The sequence below is a fragment of the Eriocheir sinensis genome, chromosome 26 (genome assembly GCF_024679095.1).
Source record: "Eriocheir sinensis breed Jianghai 21 chromosome 26, ASM2467909v1, whole genome shotgun sequence".
NCBI lineage: Eukaryota > Metazoa > Arthropoda > Malacostraca > Decapoda > Varunidae > Eriocheir > Eriocheir sinensis.
In genome coordinates this window covers 1,424,568-1,446,107 of record NC_066534.1, presented here as the reverse complement: position 1 = coordinate 1,446,107, position 21,540 = coordinate 1,424,568, and the positions used below count along the sequence as shown (strand labels likewise).

The 21,540-nt window shown below is 47.6% G+C and overlaps 1 protein-coding gene across 3 annotated transcripts in view; it reads right to left on the bottom strand.

The window, feature by feature from the left end:
- Positions 1 to 413: 413 nt before the first annotated feature.
- LOC127003683 (H/ACA ribonucleoprotein complex subunit DKC1-like) overlaps positions 414 to 21,540 on the bottom strand; it is an 84,684-nt gene continuing 63,557 nt past the window's right edge. For all 3 annotated transcript variants that reach the window (XM_050870608.1, XM_050870606.1, XM_050870605.1), the window contains 5 exons: positions 14,797 to 14,954; positions 12,166 to 12,382; positions 11,466 to 11,590; positions 3,704 to 3,896; positions 414 to 574 (listed from right to left, as the gene is read on the bottom strand). In XM_050870608.1, the coding sequence (XP_050726565.1) occupies positions 429 to 574; positions 3,704 to 3,896; positions 11,466 to 11,590; positions 12,166 to 12,382; positions 14,797 to 14,954 (839 nt within the window). In that variant the 3' untranslated portion in view covers positions 414 to 428. The remainder of the gene's footprint in view (positions 575 to 3,703; positions 3,897 to 11,465; positions 11,591 to 12,165; positions 12,383 to 14,796; positions 14,955 to 21,540) is intronic.

The window sequence follows — 21,540 nt, the reverse complement described above, 5'->3', positions numbered from 1 at the left end:
ATTCCTCATTTTCCTCCTTCTTCTTCTTCTTTTTAGCGCTCTACAATAAATATAAAGGTCAGAATTAATAGTCATTCTTGAGAAGGATGAAAAATACATGAGGACACTGGGAGAGTGTGGGTAAGACATCATTGAATATTTCTTTTCTATTTTTTTTCTAGCTTGTAAAATATATTTAGTCAAGTTATGATGAAGATACAGGAAAATAATGGTACTCTTGAAAATATATAACGATACTTGCGTGATCGAAAACAAACGTACACACCGACATCACTTCATATCGCGACTGTACGTATGGCAAAACATCATCAGCTGCCATGTGGATGTTAGAATGGAGTGAGAAAATTGTTTAGGGTAAAGATATTATACTTTTCAAGCTTTTTGCTCAATGCTAGAAGACATTACAGACGTTATTCGATCCTGTAGACTTACAAACTGACGGAACACAGCAGCCACCCACCTGAGCCCACCTTCCTCAGCTCCTGCATCTGCGCGCCCACGCCCAGGAGCATGCCCAGGTGCACACACAAGGCGCTGATGTAGGTGCCGGCCTCACACCTCACCCGGAACACACCTGAACACAGCAGTCATGCATCAGTGGAGTCATGATCATGATGGTGGTCAACAGCATTAGACGTTGAAACAAGGAAAGTTTGGTTTAGTGGGCGAAACATCTGTGATCATATGCCGGAGAGACAGAAGGGGAAGGAAAGGTTTGGAAGGTTTGCTTTAGTGGGCGCAACATCTGTGGTCATATGCCGGAGAGACAGAAGGGGAAGGAAAGGTTTGGAAGGTTTGGTTTAGTGGGCGAAACATCTGTGATCATATGCCGGAGAGACAGAAGGGGAAGGAAAAGTTTGGAAGGTTTGGTTTAGTGGGCGCAACATCTGTGATCATATGCCGGAGACAGAAGGGGAAGGAAAGGTTTGGAAGGTTTGCTTTAGTGGGCGCAACATCTGTGGTCATATGCCGGAGAGAGACAGAAGGGGAAGGAAAGGTTTGGAAAGTTTGGTTTAGTGGGCGCAACATCTGTGATCATATGCCGGAGACAGAAGGGGAAGGAAAGGTTTGGAAGGTTTGCTTTAGTGGGCGCAACATCTGTGGTCATATGCCGGAGAGAGACAGAAGGGGAAGGAAAAGTTTGGAAGGTTTGGTTTAGTCAGTGCAACATCTGTGATCATATGCCGGAGAGAGACAGAAGGGGAAGGAAAAGTTTGGAAAGTTTGGTTTAGTCAGTGCAACATCTGTGATCATATGCCAGAGAGAGACAGAAGGGGAAGGAAAAGTTTGGAAAGTTTGGTTTAGTGGGCGCAACATCTGTGGTCATATGCCGGAGAGACAGAAGGGGAAGGAAAGGTTTGGAAGGTTTGCTTTAGTGGGCGCAACATCTGTGGTCATATGCCGGAGAGAGACAGAAGGGGAAGGAAAAGTTTGGAAGGTTTGGTTTAGTCAGTGCAACATCTGTGATCATATGCCGGAGAGAGACAGAAGGGGAAGGAAAAGTTTGGAAAGTTTGGTTTAGTCAGTGCAACATCTGTGATCATATGCCAGAGAGAGACAGAAGGGGAAGGAAAAGTTTGGAAAGTTTGGTTTAGTGGGCGCAACATCTGTAGTCACATGCCGGAGAGAGACAGAAGGGGAAGGAAAAGTTTTTTAAAGTTTTGTTTAGTGGGCGCAACATCTGTGATCATATGCCGGAGAGAGACAGAAGGGGAAGGAAAAGTTTGGAAAGTTTGGTTTAGTGGGCACAACATCTGTGATCATATGCCGGAGAGAGACAGAAGGGGAAGGAAAAGTTTGGAAAGTTTTGTTTAGTGGGCGCAACATCTGTGGTCATATGCCGGAGAGAGACAGAAGGGGAAGTAAAAGTAGGAAAGTTTTGTTTAGTGGGCGCAACATTTGTGATCATATGCCGGAGAGAGACAAAAGGGGAAGGAAAAGTTGGAAAGTTTTGTTTAGTGGGCACAACATCTGTGATCATATGCCGGAGAGAGACAGAAGGGGAAGGAAAAGTTTGGAAGGTTTGGTTTAGTGGGCACAACATCTGTGGTCAAATGCTGGAGAGAGACAGAAGGGGAAGGAATTATAGGAGAAGGGAAAAGTTGGAAAGTTTGGTTTAGTGGGCGCAACATCTGTGGTCATATGCCGGAGAGAGACAGAAGGGGAAGGAATTATAGAAGGGAAAAGTTGGAAAGTTTGGTTTAGTGGGCGCAACATCTGTGGTCATATTCCGGAGAGAGACAGTAGGGGAAGTAATTACAGAAGGGAAAAGTTGGAAAGTTTGGTTTAGTGGGCGCAACATCTGTGGTCATATGCCAAAGAGAGACAGAAGGGGAAGGAATTACAGAAGGGAAAAGTTGGAAAGTTTGGTTTAGTGGGCGCAACATCTGTGGTCATATGCCGGCGAGAGACAGAAGGGGAAGGAATTATAGGAGAAGGGAACAGTTGGCAAGTTTTGTTTTGTGGGCAACATCTGTGGTCATATGCGGAGAGAGACAGAAGGGAAGGAATTATAAGAGAAGGAAAAGTTGGAAAGTTTGGTTTAGTGTGGCAACATCTGTGGTCATATGCCGGAGAGAGACAGAAGGGGAAGGAATTATAGGAGAAGGGAACAGTTGGAAAGTTTGGTTTAGTGGGCGCAACATCTGTGGTCATATGCCAGAGAGAGACAGGAAGGAAAGGAATTATAGAAGGAAACAGACCCCAGGAGACGGGACACAACCCCCGATTAATACCTGGTACCCATTCACTGCTGGGTGGACAGGGGCGTAGGGTATCGGAAAAGCCGCCCAAATTTTTCCACTCTGCCCAGGAATCAAACCCGGGATCTCTCGGTTGTGAGCTGAGTGTGTTAACCACTGCACCACAAAGCCAATACACATTTTGAAACTTCTGATGAAACACAATAATAACAGAAGTGGCTAAAATCATCACTGCTGTTTAACCTGTGCCCCTCAACTCAAATTCACGGCTAAAGTCAGCCAAGGCATGGGAGAAGTTGGAGCACCCGATTTAGCCTACAACTCAAGCCTATAACAACATAATAATACTCTCAACATTCCATCTTTAACCCGGTAGCAGCGGGGATCATGTTTCTTAATGGTCCCTCCAAGCGAGAAAAATGAGAAAAAATCACCCCTCACACAAACCATTTCATAATATATATCAAAGCATTTGTGATCAGATTATGTATCATCTATTTTGGGGGGTTTATATCATGGCACAAATGTGGCCCGTCGCTGCTACACGGTAAAGCCACAAATTTGGCCCCTCGCTGCTACACGGTGAAGCCACAAATTTGGCCTGTCGCTGCTACACGGTGAAGCCACAAATTTGGCCTGTCGCTGCCACATGGTAAAGCCACAAATTTGGCCTGTTGCTACTACACGGTGAAGCCACAAATTTGGCCTGTTGCCGCTACACGGTGAAGCCACAAATTTGGCCTGTCGCTGCTACATGGTAAAGCCACAAATTTGGTCTGTTGCTGCTACACGGTGAAGCCACAAATTTGGCCTGTCGCTGCTACATGGTAAAGCCACAAATTTGGCCCCTCGCTGCTACACGGTGAAGCCACAAATTTGGCCTGTCGCTGCTACACGGTAAAGCCTCAAATTTGGCCTGTTGCTGCTACACGGTGAAGCCACAAATTTGGCCTGTCGCTGCTACCGGGTTAAGCTTCAGAGCAAACAACAGACAACCTTACCCAAATTTTTCTCTGCGTCAAACTCCAGAAGCTCTAGGTTGCATACACTTCTGACTTGTAACGACCTGGGTGCAGATTTCCAAGGCGGTCGCTTAAACTGCGGCCCCTTGAGTCTGGCCAATGCCGGTGAGAAAGACCGATAAGGCCTCAGAGGCGGTCGCTGAAACTGTGGCCCTTTGAGTCTGTCAAATGCCTGTAAGAAAGACCGATCAGGATGGCAATTAGCATCATCCGAAGCTAAACACCCACACTAATTCTAGATAAAAAGTTGGAAAGTTTGGTTTAGTGGGCGGAACATCTGTGGTCATATGCCGGAGAGAGAAAGGAGGGGAAGGAATTATAGGAGAAGGAAAAAGTTGGAAAGTTTGGTTTAGTCGGCGCAACATCTGTGGTCATATGCCGGAGAGAGACAGGAGGGGAAGGAATTACAGGAGAAGGGAAAAGTTGAAAAGTTTGGTTTAGTCGGCGCAACATCTGTGGTCATATGCCGGAGAGAGACGGGAGGGGAAGGAATTATGGGAAAAGGGAACAGACCCCAGGAGACGGGACACAATCTCCGATTAATACCTGGTACCCATTCACTGCTGGGTGGACAGGGGCGTAAGGTATCGGAAAAGCCGCCCAAATTTTTCCACTCCGCCCGGGAATCGAACCCAGGCTCTCTCAGTTGTGAGCCGAGTGTGCTAACCACTGCACCACGAAGCCCCCAATTCTAGATAAAGGGATCACACAGGAGAATAAGTGAACTGTTACTGTCTGATGAAAGCTACGGACCTGTAACACAACCCCACTAAGGGAAACCTCACCCTGTCAGAGTAACAAGTCTTCAAAACTCAAAACAAAAACAGATTATTCATATTAGAGCAGCTAATCACTCTGACATGATTTCTTGATGTATAAATAAAAACTCACACTGGCAGACGATAAAGTTATATTTTCAACCAAACAGTTTCGGTGGACACTGCCGCCATCTTCAGTGGTGTAAAGCAAGAGTAGAAGTGGGTGGAGTGAGTACAAGTGTCCACCGAAACTGTTTGGTTAAAAATATAACTATCGTCTGCCATCTTCTATCTTCTATCGCTATTTTCACGCTGACGGCTCTGCTGAACTTGCTAGCTGCTTTCTACTCATGCCGATCCCTGTACTGTCCAAACCCCTTATGCAAGAGTTAACCAGCATCTTCACTCTTTCATCCCTGTACTGTCCAAACCCCTTATGCAAGAGTTAACCAGCATCTTCACTCTTTCATCCCTATACTGTCCAAACCCCTTATGCAAGAGTTAACCAGCATCTTCACTCTTTCATCCCTATACTGTCCAAACCTTATGCAAGAGTTAACCAGCATCTTCACTCTTTCATCCCTATACTGTCCAAACCCCTTATGCAAGAGTTAACCAGCATCTTCACTCTTTCATCCCTATACTGTCCAAACCCCTTATGCAAGAGTTAACCAGCATCTTCACTCTTTCATCCCTATACTGTCCAAACCCCTTATGCAAGAGTTAACCAACATCTTCACTCTTTCATCCCTCACGCTGGTAAACTCTGTAACAATCTTCCTTCATCTGTATTTCCTCCTGCCTACGACTTAAACTCTTTTCCAAGTTAACCAGCATCTCAGGACACCTTCCTCCCAGAAACTGACTCTCTTTGGCGAGGGCTACACAGGATTTTTTTGTAGGGAGCAGTGGTGTGAGCTTTCATCTGTGCCCTTGATCTGTCTCCTTTGTTGTAAACTCTAAGTAAATACTTTGTTAAATAAGAATGGCCCGAAGCGATCTTCACTCTTTCATCCATCATCCAAACCTCCCTCATGCAAGATGTTTTGTGACCATGTATCACTTCTTGATTTTCATCCCTATACTGTCCAAACCTCCACTTATGCAAGAGTTCAACTGCCACCTTTCCTGCATCCCCATACCATCCAAAACTCCCTTGGCTTAACCACAATCTTTCACCTTCCCTCCCTATACTGTCCAAACCCTTATGCATTAACCACCAATTCTTTCATCCCCTGTCCAGGCACCCCTTTACGAGTCTCATCCTCACTTCTTTCACCCTCATCCCCTGTCCAAACCCCATGCCCACTCTCTACCTTTCATATCCCTATACTGTCCAAACTCCTTATGCATATACGGTGGCACGGAGCAGCCTGCTGCCCACTGCGCCACTGTCTACATCCCTCATCAATTTCAGTCCTCTCCTTCAATCCTATCACTTAGCTGACCCCTAGCAACCTCTGTCTCGACTCAATCTTTTTTTTTTTTTTTTACATGCTGTCCCTTAACCTCTTATCTTATGTTTTCAGTCCTTAACCTCCTTTCTATTTTCCTCTGCACCCCCTTTATTATGCACCTAACCCTTTCTTTCATCCCTATCAAGCCCCTGGTCCAAAAACCCCTATGCCAACTACATTTTCACTTCTTCATCCACCTATACTGTCCAAACTCTTTGTCCTAAGAGGTGTCCAGCCTTTATCTTCACTCTTCATCCTCCTATCCACCTGCCCTATCCAATCCTTATGCAATTAACCCTGCATCTTTCACTCCCTCATCCCTATCACTGTCCTGAAATTTTTAGTATTAACCAGCATTCACTCTTATCCCTATACTGTCTAAAACTTACAAGAGGCTCTAACATCTTCCTTTCATTCCTCCCTATCCACCCCTGCCTTCCCCTGCTCCCACCCTCCCTTTTCCCTCCTCCTATCCACCCCTGCCATCCCACCCCTCCTTTCCCTCCTCCTATCCACCCTGCCTTCCCTACCCCCACCCTCCCTTTCCCTCCCTCCTATCCACCCCTGCCTTCCCCTACTCCCCCCCCCCCCCTTTCCCTCCTCCTATCCACCCCTGCCCCCTACTCCCACCCCTCCCTTTCCCTCCCTCCCTATCCACCCCTGCCTTCCCCTACTCCCACCCTCCCTTTCCCTCCTCCTATCCACCTGCCTTCCCCTACTCCCACCCTCCTTCCCTCCCTCCTATCCACCCTGCCTTCCCCTCCCACCCTCCCTTTCCCTCCCTCCTATCCACCCTGCCTTCCCCTACTCCCACCCTCCTTTTCCCTTCCTCCTATCCACCCCTGCCTTCCCTACTCCCACCCTCCCTTTCCCTTCCTCCTATCCACCCCTGCCTTCCCCTACTCCCACCCTCCCTTTCCCTCCCTCCTATCCACCCCTGCCTTCCCTCTCCCACCCTCCTTTCCTTCCTCCTATCCACCCCTGCCTTCCCCTACTCCCACCCTCCCTTTCCCTTCCTCCTATCCACCCCTGCCTTCCCCTCTCCCACCCCTCCTTTCCCTTCCTCCTATCCACCCCTGCCTTCCCCTACTCCCACCCCTCCCTTTCCCTCCTCCTATCCACCCCGGCCTTCCCCTACTCCCACCCCTCCCTTTCCCTCCCTCCTATCCACCCCTGCCTTCCCCACTCCCCTTTCCTCCTCCTATCCACCCCTGCCTTCCCCTACTCCCACCCTCCTTTCCTCCCTCCTATCCACCCCTGCCTTCCCTACTCCCACCCCTCCCTTTCCCTCCCTCCCTATCCACCCCTGCCCCTACTCCCACCCCTCCTTTCCCTGCCTCCTATCCACCCCTGCCTTCCCCTACTCCCCACCTCCCTTTCCTCCCTCCTATCCACCCCTGCCTTCCCCTACTCCCACCCCTCCCTTTCCCTCCTATCCACCCCTGCCTTCCCCTACTCCCACCCCTCCCTTTCCCTCCTCCTATCCACCCCTGCCTTCCCCTACTCCCACCCTCCCTTTCCCTTCCTCCTATCCACCCCTGCCTTCCCCTACTCCCACCCCTCCTTTCCCTCCCTCCTATCCACCCCTGCCTTCCCCTCTCCCACCCTCCCTTTCCCTCCCTCCTATCCACCCTGCCTTCCCCTCCCCACCCTCCCTCCTATCCACCCTGCCTTCCCCTCCCCTCCCTTTCCCTCCCTCCTATCCACCCCATCCCCTCCTTTCCCTCCCTCCTATCCACCCCTGCCCCCCTCCCCACCCTCCCTTTCCCTCCCTCCTATCCACCCCTGCCTTCCCCAACTCCCCTCCCTTTCCCTCCTCCTATCCACCCCTGCCTTCCCCTACTCCCACCCCTCCTTTCCTCCTCCTATCCACCCTGCCTTCCCTACTCCCACCCCTCCCTTTCCCTCCCTCCTATCCACCCCTGCCTTCCCCGACACCCACCCTCCTTTCCTCCCTCCTATCCACCCCTGCCTTCCCTACTCCCACCCCTCCTTTCCTTCCTCCTATCCACCCTGCCTTCCCCTACTCCCCACCCTCCTTTCCCTCCTCCTATCCACCCCTGCCTTCCCCTACTCCCCACCCTCCCTTTCCTTCCTCCTATCCACCCTGCCTTCCCCACCCTCCCTTTCCCTCCCTCCTATCCACCCCTGCCTTCCCCTACTCCCACCCCTCCCTTTCCCTTCCTCCTATCCACCCCTGCCTTCCCTACTCCCACCCCTCCTTTCCCTCCCTCCTATCCACCCCTGCCTTCCCCTACTCCCACCCTCCTTTCCCTCCTCCTATCCACCCCTGCCTTCCCCTCTCCCACCCCTCCTTTCCCTCCCTCCTATCCACCCCTGCTTCCCCTACTCCCCACCCTCCTTTCCCTCCCTCCTATCCACCCCTGCCATCCCCAACTCCCACCCCTCCTTTCCCTTCCTCCTATCCACCCCTGCCTTCCCCTCCCCACCCTCTCCTTTCCCTCCCTCCTATCCACCCCTGCCTTCCCCTCCCACCCCTCCCTTTCCCTCCCTCCTATCCACCCCTGCCTTCCCTACTCCCACCCTCCCTTTCCCTCCTCCTATCCACCCCTGCCTTCCCTACTCCCACCCTCCCTTTCCCTCCCTCCTATCCACCCCTGCCTTCCCCTACTCCCACCCCTCCCTTTCTATCCCTCCAATCCACCCCTGCCTTCCCCTACTCCCACCCTCCCTTTCCCTTCCTCCTATCCACCCCTGCCTTCCCCTACTCCCACCCCTCCCTCCTCCCTCCCTCCTATCCACCCCTGCCTTCCCCACCCCCTCCTTTCCTCCCTCCTATCCACCCCTGCCTTCCCCTACTCCCCACCCTCCTTTCCTCCCTCCTATCCACCCTGCCTTCCCCTACTCCCACCCCCTCCTTTCCTCCCTCCTATCCACCCCTGCCTTCCCCTACTCCCACCCTCCCTTTCCCTCCCTCCTATCCACCCCTTCCCCTACTCCCACCTCCTTTCCCTCCTCCTATCCACCCCAGCAGTCCCCTACTCGCACCCCGCCCTTTCCCTCCCTCCTATCCACCCCTGCCTTCCCCTACTCCCACCCCTGCCTTTCTCTCCCTCCTATCCACCCCTGCCTTCCCCTACTCCCACCCTCCCTTTCACTCCCTCCTATCCACCCCTGCCTTCCCCTACTCCCACCCTCCCTTTCCCTCCCTCCTATCCACCCCTGCCTTCCCCTACTCCCTCCCTTCTCCCTCCCACCTCCCTCCCTCCTATCCACCCCTGCCTTCCCCTACTCCAGTGGACCCCAGTCGTGGAATGTTCAAAGGGTCATGAGATAAATTTTGTCTCGATTTCAGTCAAATTTTCGCCAAAACGTCATAAATTCTATTTTGTAGCACCAAATCCTGATGGCTTTTTACAGTGGCTAAGTCACATTGGGATGGAAGTAATAAATAATTCAGTTGTAATTTCAGTATATTATGACCTGCAAACACTTTCAAACTCAAGAGGAAAATTATAATAATAAAGGGTCCGCTACATGAGTAATTTTAATAAAAGGGGTCCGCTGCACAAAAAAGTTTAAGAAACACTGGCCTACTCCCACCCTTCCTTTCTCTCCCTCCTATCCACCCCTGCCTTCCCCTACTCCCACCCTTCCTTTCTCTCCCTCCTATCCACCCCTGCCTTCCCCTACTCCCACCCTTCCTTTCTCTCCTCCTATCCACCCCTGCCTTCCCCTACTCCCACCCTTCCTTTCTCTCCCTCCTATCCACCCCTGCCTTCCCCTACTCCCACCCTTCCTTTCTCTCCCTCCTATCCACCCCTGCCTTCCCCTACTCCCACCCTTCCTTTCTCTCCCTCCTATCCACCCTTCCCCCCTACTCCCCACCTTCCTTTCTCTCCCTCCTATCCACCCCTGCCTTCCCCTACTCCCACCCTTCCTTTCTCTCCCTCCTATCCACCCCTGCCTTCCCCTACTCCCACCCTTCCTTTCTCTCCCTCCTATCCACCCCTGCCTTCCCCTACTCCCACCCCCTCCTCCCCTCCTATCCACCCCTGCCTTCCCTCACCTTCCTTTTCTCTCTCCTATCCTACCCTCACCCCTTCCTCCCTCCTATCCACCCCTGCCTTCCCCTACTCCCACCCTTCCTTTCTCTCCTCCTATCCACCCCTGCCTTCCCTCCTACTCCCACCTTCCTTTCCCTCCCTATCCACCCCTGCCTTCCCCTATCCCCACCCCCTCCCCTCTCCCTCCCTTCTCCCCTCCCTGCCTTCCCCTCCCTCCTATAGTCAATCCAAGAGGAACTGGCAGATTGGGGGGTGATTTAAAGATCATCCATATCAATCACTTCAGCTCCTGCCTATTACACACACACACAAGTATATATTATTGCCGACACTGAGGCTGGTACTACAAGACTCTGCCACATCACATCAGCTATTTCTAAAGGTCAAAGAAGGGATCAATTGGGTTCTAATGCGTGTTTCTTTAGGTTCATGGTACAGAGGAAGGGTCACACTACCACCAGGGTCATAAAACTACTCCTGGAAATGCCCACAACTCCTAGGAAAGCCTTGTCAAATATGTGTTTCTTAGGTTCATGGTACAGAGGAAGGGTCACATTACCACCAGGGTCATAAAACTACTCCTGGAAATGCCCACAACTCCTAGGAAAGCCTTGTCAAATATGTGTTTCTTAGGTTCATGGTACAGAGGAAGGGTCACACTACCACCAGGGTCATAAAACTACTCTTGGAAATGCCCACAACTCCTAGGAAAGCCTTGTCAATTATGTGTTTCTTAGGTTCATGGTACAGAGGAAGGGTCACACTACCACCAGGGTCATAAAACTACTCCTGGAAATGCCCACAACTCCTAGGAAAGCCTTGTCAAATATGTGTTTCTTAGGTTCATGGTACAGAGGAAGGGTCACACTACCACCAGGGTCACAAAACTACCCCTGGAAATGCCCACAACTCCTAGGAAAGCCTTGTCAAATATGTGTTTCTTAGGTTCATGGTACAGAGGAAGGGTCACACTACCACCAGGGTCATAAAACTACTCCTGGAAATGCCCATAACTCCTACGAAAGCCTTGTCAAATATGTGTTTCTTAGGTTCATGGTACAGAGGAAGGGTCACACTACCACCAGGGTCATAAAACTACTCCTGGAAATGCCCACAACTCCTAGGAAAGCCTTGTCAAATATGTGTTTCTTAGGTTCATGGTACAAAGGGTCACACTACCACCAGGATCATAAAACTACCCCTGGAAATGCCCACAACTCCCATGAAAGCCTTGTTAAATATGTGTTTCTTAAGTTCACAGTACAGAAGAAGGGTCACACTACCACCAGGGTCATAAAACTACCCCTGGAAATGCTCACAACTCCCATGAAAGCCTTGTTAAATATGTGTTTCTTAAGTTCACGGTACAGAAGAAGGGTCACACTACCACCAGGGTCATAAAACTACCCCTGGAAATGCTCACAACTCCTACGAAAGCCTTGTCAAGTATGTGTTCCTGGGCAGCAAAATGTCTCATAATACAACCCTGAGAGTTTACCAGTTTGAAACTCTCCTCACTACTCAGATTCTCTTGCAGGCGGAAGACACACACATACTCCTTGTCGGCCCTCTGCTGGGACATGACCAGCTGCGTGGCCCTCTCCAGACACACGATAAGGCAGCCTAGAGATGAGTGACACGAGGAAGGAAGGAAAGTTTTGTTTAGTCGGCGCAACATCTGTGGTCATATGCCGGAGAGAGACAGAAGGGGAAGGAATTATAGGAGAAGGGAACAGTTGGAAAGTTTGGTTTAGTGGGCGCAACATCTGTGGTCATATGCCGGAGAGAGACAGAAGGGGAAGGAATTATAGGAGAAGCGAACAGTTGGAAAGTTTGGTTTAGTGGGCGCAACATCTGTGGTCATATGCCGGAGAGAGACAGAAGGGGAAGGAATTATAGGAGAAGGGAACAGACCCCAGGAGACAGGACACAACCCCCGATTAATACCTGGTACACTGCAGGGTGGACAGGGGCGTAGGGTATCGGAAAACCCGCCCAAATTTTTCCACTCCGCCCGGGAATCAAACCCGGGCTCTCTCGGTTGTGAGCTGAGTGTGCTAACCACTGCACCACGAAGCCGCTATATATATATCCAGGTGAAACTAACAACACCTTGCTCTGTATAGGCAAAAGAAGAGAAAATAGGCTGACAGACAAAAAGAAAAATAAGAGATGCCACAAGGCCCTCCATAACCCACCTGTCTCCTTGGGCTCCAGCGTCCCCGAGTGACTTATCTTCCCCAGGTCCAGGATACCCTTGACCCAGGACGCCACCTCTTGGGCCGAGCAGTTGGCGGGCTTGTCCAAGTTGATGAAGCCAGACTTGATGTACTCGGTGATGTCGCGCTTCAGTGGTGAGCACCCAGAGGTCAGCGGAGTGAAGTGGCAAGTCCGCACACTGAGCTTGTCGAAGTTCTGCGGGCGTGGAAGTATTACAGGTAACTCTCAGAATATATCGGGTGTATGGATGGAAGGGTTTTATATATGGGTAACTCTCAATTTACACGAGTTTGGTTTACGCGTTTTTGAAATAACGCGTGGTCCAAAATCCAAATAAATGTTTAATTTACACATTTATTTCACTTCTACGCGATATTTTATGGAGTGTCCACCAGATGTCTCACGCAACTGGACTCACACGGCCACACAGCTGAGCTCAGTTCTTCCCGCGCGCCACTTGAACAACAATACAGTACCCCCGCTACTCAACAACAACAACAACACCCTCGCTGCTGTGCTACCACGAGGGGAAGGGCAGCCAGAGGAGGAACCACGAGAGGGAGAGGAGTCAGAGTGATACAGCAGGCAATAAAGGTACAAACCTACCTCTTGTTGGATTTACTACATTGTTTTGGATTTACGCCACCTCTTCAAGGACACAATATTCGTGTTAATCGAGAGTTACGTGTAGTTGTTCTGACAGTGCAACAAGACTTGGAGGTGTTAGAGAGAAAGGATTAAGACTGGGTCGAGCGAGTTGGAGGAGGATCATCGCAAGTTCAACCCCAAGAAAGGGAGAAGATGGACTATGAATGAAGAAAAGGTAAAGGTAAAGTTGAGGGCATACGCCGTAGCAACGCATGGCCTCGGTGCTCATCTCCGTAACATTGAGCCTGTGGTGGAGGGAGCCCATTACCCGGGACACAGGGCCAGTGTGACATCTGGGTTACCACAGTTTACCTTTCCCAGGTTTCCCCAGGTATCATTTATCCACCAGCCCCAGAGGGAGGATGAACAGCTGGGTGACCTCCACGCCGACTGCCCGGGCCGGGATTCAAACCCGGGCCCATGGAGTAGTAGGCAGGCGCGCTGACCACTAGACTACGGAGGCGCACATGAACGAAAAAGAAGAAAAATGGGAAGGAAAAAAAGGAAGGGAAAAAAAAAGGAAGGAAAAAAAGGAAGGAAAAAAAAGGAAGGAAAAAAAGGAAGGAAAAAAAAAGGAAGGAAAATAAAAGGAAGGAAAATAAAGGAAGGAAAAAATGAAGGAAAAAAAGAAAGGAAAAAAAGGATGGAAAAAAGGAAGGAAGGAAAAAAGGAAGGAAAAAAAAGGAAGGAAAATAAGGAAGGAAAAAAAGGAAGGAAAATAAGGAAGGAAAAAAGGAAGGAAAAAAATGGAAGAAAAAAAAGGAAGAAAAAAATGGAAGGAAAAAAAGGAAGGAAAAAAAGGAAGGAAAAAAAGGAAGGAAAAAAAGGAAAGAAAAAAAGGAAGGAAAATAGGAAGGAAGGAAAAAAGGAAAAGAAAAAAAAGGAAGGAAAATAAAGGAAGGAAAAAAGGAAGGAAAAAAAGGAAAGAAAAAAAGGAAGGAAAATAGGAAGGAAGGAAAAAAGGAAAAGAAAAAAAAGGAAGGAAAAAATGAAGGAAAAAAATTAAAGAAAAAAGGAAGGAAGGAAAAAAGGAAAAGAAAAAAAAGGAAGGAAAATAAAGGAAGGAAAAAAGGAAGGAAAAAAAGGAAGGAAAAAAAGGAAGGAAAATAGGAAGGAAGGAAAAAATGAAGGAAAAAAAGGAAAGAAAAAAGGAAGGAAGGAAAAAAGGAAAAGAAAAAAAAGGAAGGAAAAAATGAAGGAAAAAAAATGAAGGAAAAAATGAAGGAAAAAAAGGAAGAAAAAAATGGAAGGAAAAAAAGGAAGAAAAAAAGGAAGGAAAAAAGGAAGGAAAATAAGAAGGAAAAACAAGGAAGGAAAAAATGGAAGGAAAAAAGGAAGGAAAAAAAAGGAAGGAAAAAAAAGGAAGGAAAAAAGGAAGGAAAAAAAGGAAGGAAAAAAAATGGAAGGAAAATAAAGGAAGGAAAAAAAGGAAGGAAAAAAAATGGAAGGAAAATAAAGGAAGGAAAAAAGGAAAAGAAAAAAAAGGAAGGAAAAAAGAAAGGAAAAAAAAAGGAAGGAAAAAATGAAGGAAAAAAAGGAAGAAAAAAACGGAAGGAAACAAAGGAAGGAAAAAAAGGAAGGAAAAAAAAATGGAAGGAAAATAAAGGAAGGAAAAAAGGAAAAGAAAAAAAAGGAAGGAAAAAATGAAGGAAAAAATGAAGGAAAAAAAGGAAGAAAAAAATGGAAGGAAAAAAAGGAAGGAAAAAAAGGACAGAAAAAATGGAAGGAAAAAAAGGAAGGAAAAAAGGAAGGAAAATAAGAAGGAAAAACAAGGAAGGAAAAAATGGAAGGAAAAAAGGAAGGAAAAAAAAGGAAGGAAAAAAGGAAGGAAAAAAGGAAGGAAAAAAAGGAAGGAAAAAAAAGGAAGGAAAAAAAGGAAGGAAAAAAAGGAAGGAAAAAAAAAATGGAAGGAAAATAAAGGAAGGAAAAAAAATAATAAAAAAGGAAAAAAAAAATCTCACCTTGAGCAGCAGCGGCCAGTGTGAGGCGTCGAGTGCCTCCACCTTGGCTTCGCTGGGCTTGATATGAAAGTCCAGTTCCTGTTGAAGCTCCCCGAGGGTCTTCATCTTCTCCTCGCCTCTACTCTCTTCACTCTTTTCCTCTCCGACAGCGGCCAAACCTGAAGAAGAGGCACATTTATTAGAAGTTGGAAAGTTTGGTTTAGTGGGCGCAACATCTGTCGTCATATGCCGGAGAGAGACAGAAGGGGAAGGAATTATAGGAGAAGGGAACAGTTGGAAAGGTTTGTTTAGTGGGCGCAACATCTGTGGTCATATGCCGGAGAGAGACAGAAGGGGAAGGAATTATAGGAGAAGGGAACAGTTGGAAAGTTTGGTTTAGTGGGCGCAACATCTGTGGTCATATGCCGGAGACAGACAGAAGGGGAAGGAATTATAGGAGAAGAGAACAGTTGGAAAGTTTGGTTTAGTGGGTGCAACATCTGTGGTCATATGCCGGAGAGAGACAGAAGGGGAAGGAATTATAGGAGAAGGGAACAGTTGGAAAGTTTGGTTTAGTGGCTTAACATCTGTGGTCATATGCCGGAGAGAGACAGAAGGGAAGGAATTATAGGAAGGGAACAGTTGGAAAGTTTGGTTTAGTGGGCGCAACATCTGTGGTCATATGCCAGAGAGAGACAGAAGGGAAGGATTTATAGGAAGGAACAGTTGGAAAGTTTGGTTTAGTGGGCGCAACATCTGTGGTCATATGCCTGAGAGAGACAGAAGGGGAAGGAATTATAGGAAAAGGGAACAGTTGGAAAGTTTGGTTTAGTGGGCGCAACATCTGTGGTCATATGCCGGAGAGAGACAGAAGGGGAAGGAATTATAGGAGAAGGGAACAGTTGGAAAGTTTGGTTTAGTGGGCGCAACATCTGTGGTCATATGCCGGAGAGACAGAAGGGGAAGGATTTATAGGAGAAGGGAAAAGTGGCATTTATTAGTGTAGCAACGACAGGCCAAACTTGTGGCTTTACCATGTAGCAGCGACGGGCCAAATTTGTGCCATGATTTTAACCCCCCAAAATAGATGATACATAATCTGATCACAAATGCTTTGATATGTATTATGAAATGGTTTGTGTGAGGGGTGATTTTTTCTCATTTTTCTTGCTTGGAGGGACCATTAACCCTTTCATTGCTAAACGCTTGCAGTGGGCGTTAGGCGTATTTGCTGGTGGTGCTAAACGCCGGCTGCGACCTCCAGCCGCACTCAAATCTCCCGCGTATGAGAGTGTTCCAACACTAATTCTCACAACACAGCATTGCCAATTGAGTGTGTTCTTCACTAAATTTGGTGTAAAATCATGTCAGCCCAGCGCGGCAAATCTATGGACGAGTAACTGGTGGATGTTCTTGCCCAATATAGCGGCATTTTTGCATAGCTTCACCTATCACCGACTGATTCTTTGACCAAATAGTTGTAAATATTGCAGTTGGCAATGCTTCCTTGCCAGAGTCTGAAGGAGAGATGTCCGCAGTTCCCTCAATATGGCTAATCATCACGCATGAACTGACGTAAGTGTTAACATTCAACACTCCCTGAACGTGCATGTACGTTCACAAGAGAGGCATACATAACTGGCTCCCATAGATCTGGACCTCCTCTTTCCAATGGTGTTTTTGGTTTTTAGCTGTGATGAATAGTTTTTGAGATACAGAGGTTAAGAGACACCCAATTGGGCTGCCCGACTGTGCCTGAGGGGATAGTCGCGTCCACACTGCGCGCAAGGAAAGGGTTAAGAAACATGATCCCAGCTGTTACCACCACCACCGGGTTAAGAACTTAAATGATGAAGAACTGCAAAACCTTGAAGAGGAAGTGGAAGAAATCAATAGGATGGGCCCTTACATAGAAGGAAAAACAAGGCCAGTTAAATTGAGATTGAGATCGCAGAAGGCAACAGAGGAAATTTTGTACAGAACAACTAAGTTAACCCTTCAACGCCTGAATTATTTTCTCACTGATAAAAAATTATCTGATACTTTCTTCATGTTCATTTTGCTGCATAGTTGACATGTAGATATTTTTTTTTATAAATATTTCAATATTCATGGATTTTTTTCAATTGTGACAAAAATGTCACACTCATCCTTTGTGCATTTAAGTTTAAGTCATTGAAGTCTCTCTCTCTCTCTCTCTCTCTCTCTCTCTCTCTCTCTCTCTCTCTCTCTCTCTCTCTCTCTTTTTATAATACACATACATATATATGTGTGTGTGTGTGTGTGTGTGTGTATATAAATACATGTGTTTGTAAGTGATATTTATTCATAATCAAGTAGTTTATATAAGCACGGAGGCGGTGGCTGCGTCGGCAGAGTGACGGCGCCGCGTTCAGGAGGACGCGAGTTCAATCCCCGGCCGGTGCCACCAAGCTGGGATTTTTCAGCCGCCGCCGAGTGGCTTAAAACTACCCACATGCTGTCCAGAAGACCACCCATCAACCCGGACTCTAGATTCTAGGATTAAAGATGAGCTCCGGGAGGGCAGCATGACCCAATGCAAGATGGCGCCACTATAAACACTCGCCTGCACCAGAACGGGCTGGGCTGGGAAGAAGCCTTGGGCCGACCATCAGGCCCCACCGGGAAGAAGCCTTGGGCCGACCATCAGGCCCCACTGGGAAGAAGCCTTGGGCCGACCATCAGGCCCCACTGGGAAGAAGCCTTGGGCCGACCATCAGGCCCCACTGGGAAGAAGCCTTGGGCCGACCATCAGGCCCCACCGGGAAGAAGCCTTGGGCCGACCATCAGGCCCCACCGGGAAGAAGCCTTGGGCCGACCATCAGGCCCCACCGGGAAGAAGCCTTGGGGCGACCATCAGGCCCCACCAGGAAGAAGCCTTGGGGTGACCTTCAGGCCCAACCGGGAAGAAGCCTTGGGGCGACCATCAGGCCCCACCGGGAAGAAACCTTGGGCCGACCATCAGGCCTCACCGGGAAGAAACCTTGGGCCGACCATCAGGCCCCACCGGGAAGAAACCTTGGGCCGACCATCAGGCCCCACCGGGAAGAAGCCTTGGGCCGACCATCAGGCCCCACCGGGAAGAAGCCTTGGGCCGACCATCAGGCCCCACCGGGAAGAAGCCTTGGGCCGACCATCAGGCCCCACCGGGAAGAAGCCTTGGGCCGACCATCAGGCCCCACTGGGAAGAAGCCTACCGGCACAATAGGCAGCGACATAAAAAATAAAAAAATAAAAAATAAATAAAATAAAAAAATAAAAATCAGGTGCATCCTCATAAAAGTCATCATGTGGCCGCCTGAGATCCTTGCCATCATCCTGACTCACGGCATTGCGCTCCAGAGTTCACTGTACGCCGTAGAATCAAATGGAATACAACTTTGCATAACGTGTATTTTTACTTGTGAAGGACTTCGGCCTTCACAAGTAAAAATACACGTTATGCCAAAGTCAACAAAGTTACGTTTGAATAGGTAACCTAAGTGCGACTTGAGAAATGTGAATGAGTTACTGCTTTTATACCTTTATTTTCTCCAAAGGTTTGGCAACTACGACAAATTAACTGAAGCAAAATACTGACCAATGATTGAGAGAAATGGAAGAAATAATCAGCACGCATCAACGCGTCACCCCTTGCTGACAAAGAGAGTAACTTGAGATGCCAAATACCACTTATAATCTGCGTGACGATCCCGTAGCACCCGGCGGTGAGTTGATCAGGTCTACGGTCTTAACATGCCATCCACTTACTCCAAACGTAACGAAATCATTCCCGTCGTTGCTTTCGGGTTAAGGGAAATAGAAGGATGTAAGAAAAATATATAAAAAAGAAAAGAAAAATGAAGAAGAAATTGAAGAGATGGAATGAACTTCTAGCAGAGGCAAAGGAAAGGAAGAATGCAAGACTTGAAGCGGAAAAAAAAAGAAGTATTTTTTGGAGAGTTCTGGGAGACAGAGTAAAGGGGTAGAAGGAACCTGGTGTCCTTCAATGCCTCAAAAACTCAATTTCTCCACCTATCAACCCGACACAATCTTCCAAACACCTATCCTCTATTCTTCGACAACACTCAGCTGTCACCTTCTTCAACACTAAATATCCTCGGTCTATCCTTAACTCAAAATCTTAACTGGAAACTTCACATCTCCTCTCTCACTAAATCAGCTTCCTCGAGGTTGGGCGTTCTGTATCATCTCTCTCTCTCTCTCTCTCTCTCACATTCTTCCTTTCTCATTCTTTCTCTCATAACGAGTCTCCCTCATTCTCATTTTTATTCTTTAATTCTCATTCTCATTGATATTTCCCCTCATTTTCAATCTCTCTCTCTCTCTCTCTCTCTCTCTCTCTCTCTCTCTTACCGGAGTTATCTTGTATTATTTATTCCACTCCTGTAAGCCTTTTTTTTCATCTCTGGTGATCAAGCCATCTCCACCACTCCACAGCCATTTCTCTCCCTAAAAACATGTAGCCAACCCCTCTCAGTAATTGGTGCCTGACCTGTATGTTGCATTTTCTCTATTTACTGGATAATATACCTTCAACAATGACATGCATGATTGTGTAACACGGTTGGTTGATGTTGAGTCAAATATAGACTATTAAGAACAAAAGAATATAGGGAAACTGCAACAGGCAACAGGGCAGCTCCAGCAGAATCCCCCGGCCACTGCTCACACAGACCACTTCTTCTTTTGACCTGTGATGCTTAGTATCACTTCTTAGGACTGCTTAGCAAGCCACATGTGACTGGTTGAGTGTGTCTTCCAATTAAAATAAACTTCAGCTTTACGTAATGACAGACTTGAACAGTAGAACTGAAAGTTATAGAAGGTACAGTTAGCAAAGGGTAATTAAAAGGAGGAGAGTTCAGCACTCAAAAGTAGTTGTAGCTTAGACTTAAAAGTTGACAGGCTTGGAGCATTAACCACATCAGAGGGCAAGGAGTTCCAACGCTGAATCACCCGACAAGAGAAAAATCGCCCACGAGCTTCCATTTCTGTGTGCTGCATCAGGATCTTGAATTGGTGGCCTCTAGTGCCCACTGGTGGGGACAGTGTGAAAACATCAGAAGGTTGAATAGACCATGGAATATTTTGTAGCAGTAGATCATGTCTTGTCTAAAGCATTCTACCTTTGACTGAAAAAAGGTTAAGTCTGGCCAGTCTATCAGCATACGAGAGATCATTTAGCCCATCAAAGTGTTTGGTCCACCTACGTTGCACGGATTCCAACAATTTCAGATCTCCCTGATAAACCGAGTTCCACACAGGGGAAGCAAGATCTAGAATAGGTCTAGCCTCAGAGATATACAGGGAGGACAGGAACTTAGCTGAGCGGCAGACAGTGGACCTCAGCAGGTTTGTTACAACACCTCCAGCCTTTGTAACAGTACTTCTGATATGTTGGTGAAACTTCAATTTGTTGTCTACAATCACACCAAGGTCTTTGTGTGTAGAACAGCGGTTGATTGGTGAACCATCAACTGTGTGAAGATTGTCTATCATCACATGGTGTAGTCTAGCAAAGAGGAGGTGGACACATTTGTTAGAGGAGAATCTAAGCCCCCAGGAGAAGGCGGTGGCTGACAGCATATCAATACTATTTTGCATTTCATGTGAGGCTTGATCAGAATTAGATAAAGGAGCTAAATGGAGGTAAAGTTTAAGATCATCCGCAAACATTTTGTACTCACATTGGAGTTGAGAACAAGTGTGGTTAATGAAGATAAGAAACAGGAGTGGTCCAAGAACGGAGCCTTGCGGAACACCACTTAGAACGGGCTTAGGAGAACTTACACAACCATTGACAGAGACCCTTATGGTGCAACCAACAAGGAAGCTGATGATCCATTGTAAAAGATTCCCAGCGATCCCAATAGAGATTAACTTGTCTACCAGTACCTGGTGGTGAACACGGTCGAACGCCTTGACGAAATCAAATACAATCAATTCCACCACGTGACCCCAGTCGTACCAGTACGTTACATAGTCGTAAGTAAGTAGGAGCTGATCTGACACAGATCTGTTTGGCCTGAAGCCAAAATGGTGTTTGTCGAACAATAAGTGATCTTCAATGAGTCCATAAAGAGACTTGCAGATAATGCGCTCCATAGTTTTGCAGGGTATGGGATTGAGGCTGATGGGTCTGTAGTTTAGGGGATCACTACGAGGCCCTTTCTTATAGATGGGGGATACATGGGAAAGTTTCCACAATTGAGGAAAGGAGCCCGAGGCCATTGACATATTGAAAAGGATAGCCATGGGGTAGGCAAGTTCAAGAGCACATTCCTTAAGTAGCCTAAAGAGCGGAGCTGGATGAGCCTGTCCTCATAGTTGATTTGAGTGGTTAGGACAGAAGCCCTTAGAATAGCATTGGTCTCATTAAACTTGAATAGCTTTTGTAGCGTGAGGTAAGACTGTCTACCGTGAGCTTGTCGTAAGTGTTTGTATTCCATCCAAAGTTTGCTGCGTTGTTTAAATAGATTACGAGGAATATCTCTACTCCAAGGTGGACACTTACTCCGAGGCCTCTTTATAGGGATGAATTGGTTGGCTAACTGGATCAGGGTGTTGGATAAAAGGCATTAGCAGTGTCAACATAGAGATGCATTAGTTCGTAGTCCCAATCAATGTGGTGAAGAGCATTGCAGATCTCACCATATTTACCCCTGGCCCAGTCCAATAGAGGAGCACCAACCCTATCATGAGTGTCTTCTCCTTGATAGAGATATGCTATTTTAACAAGAG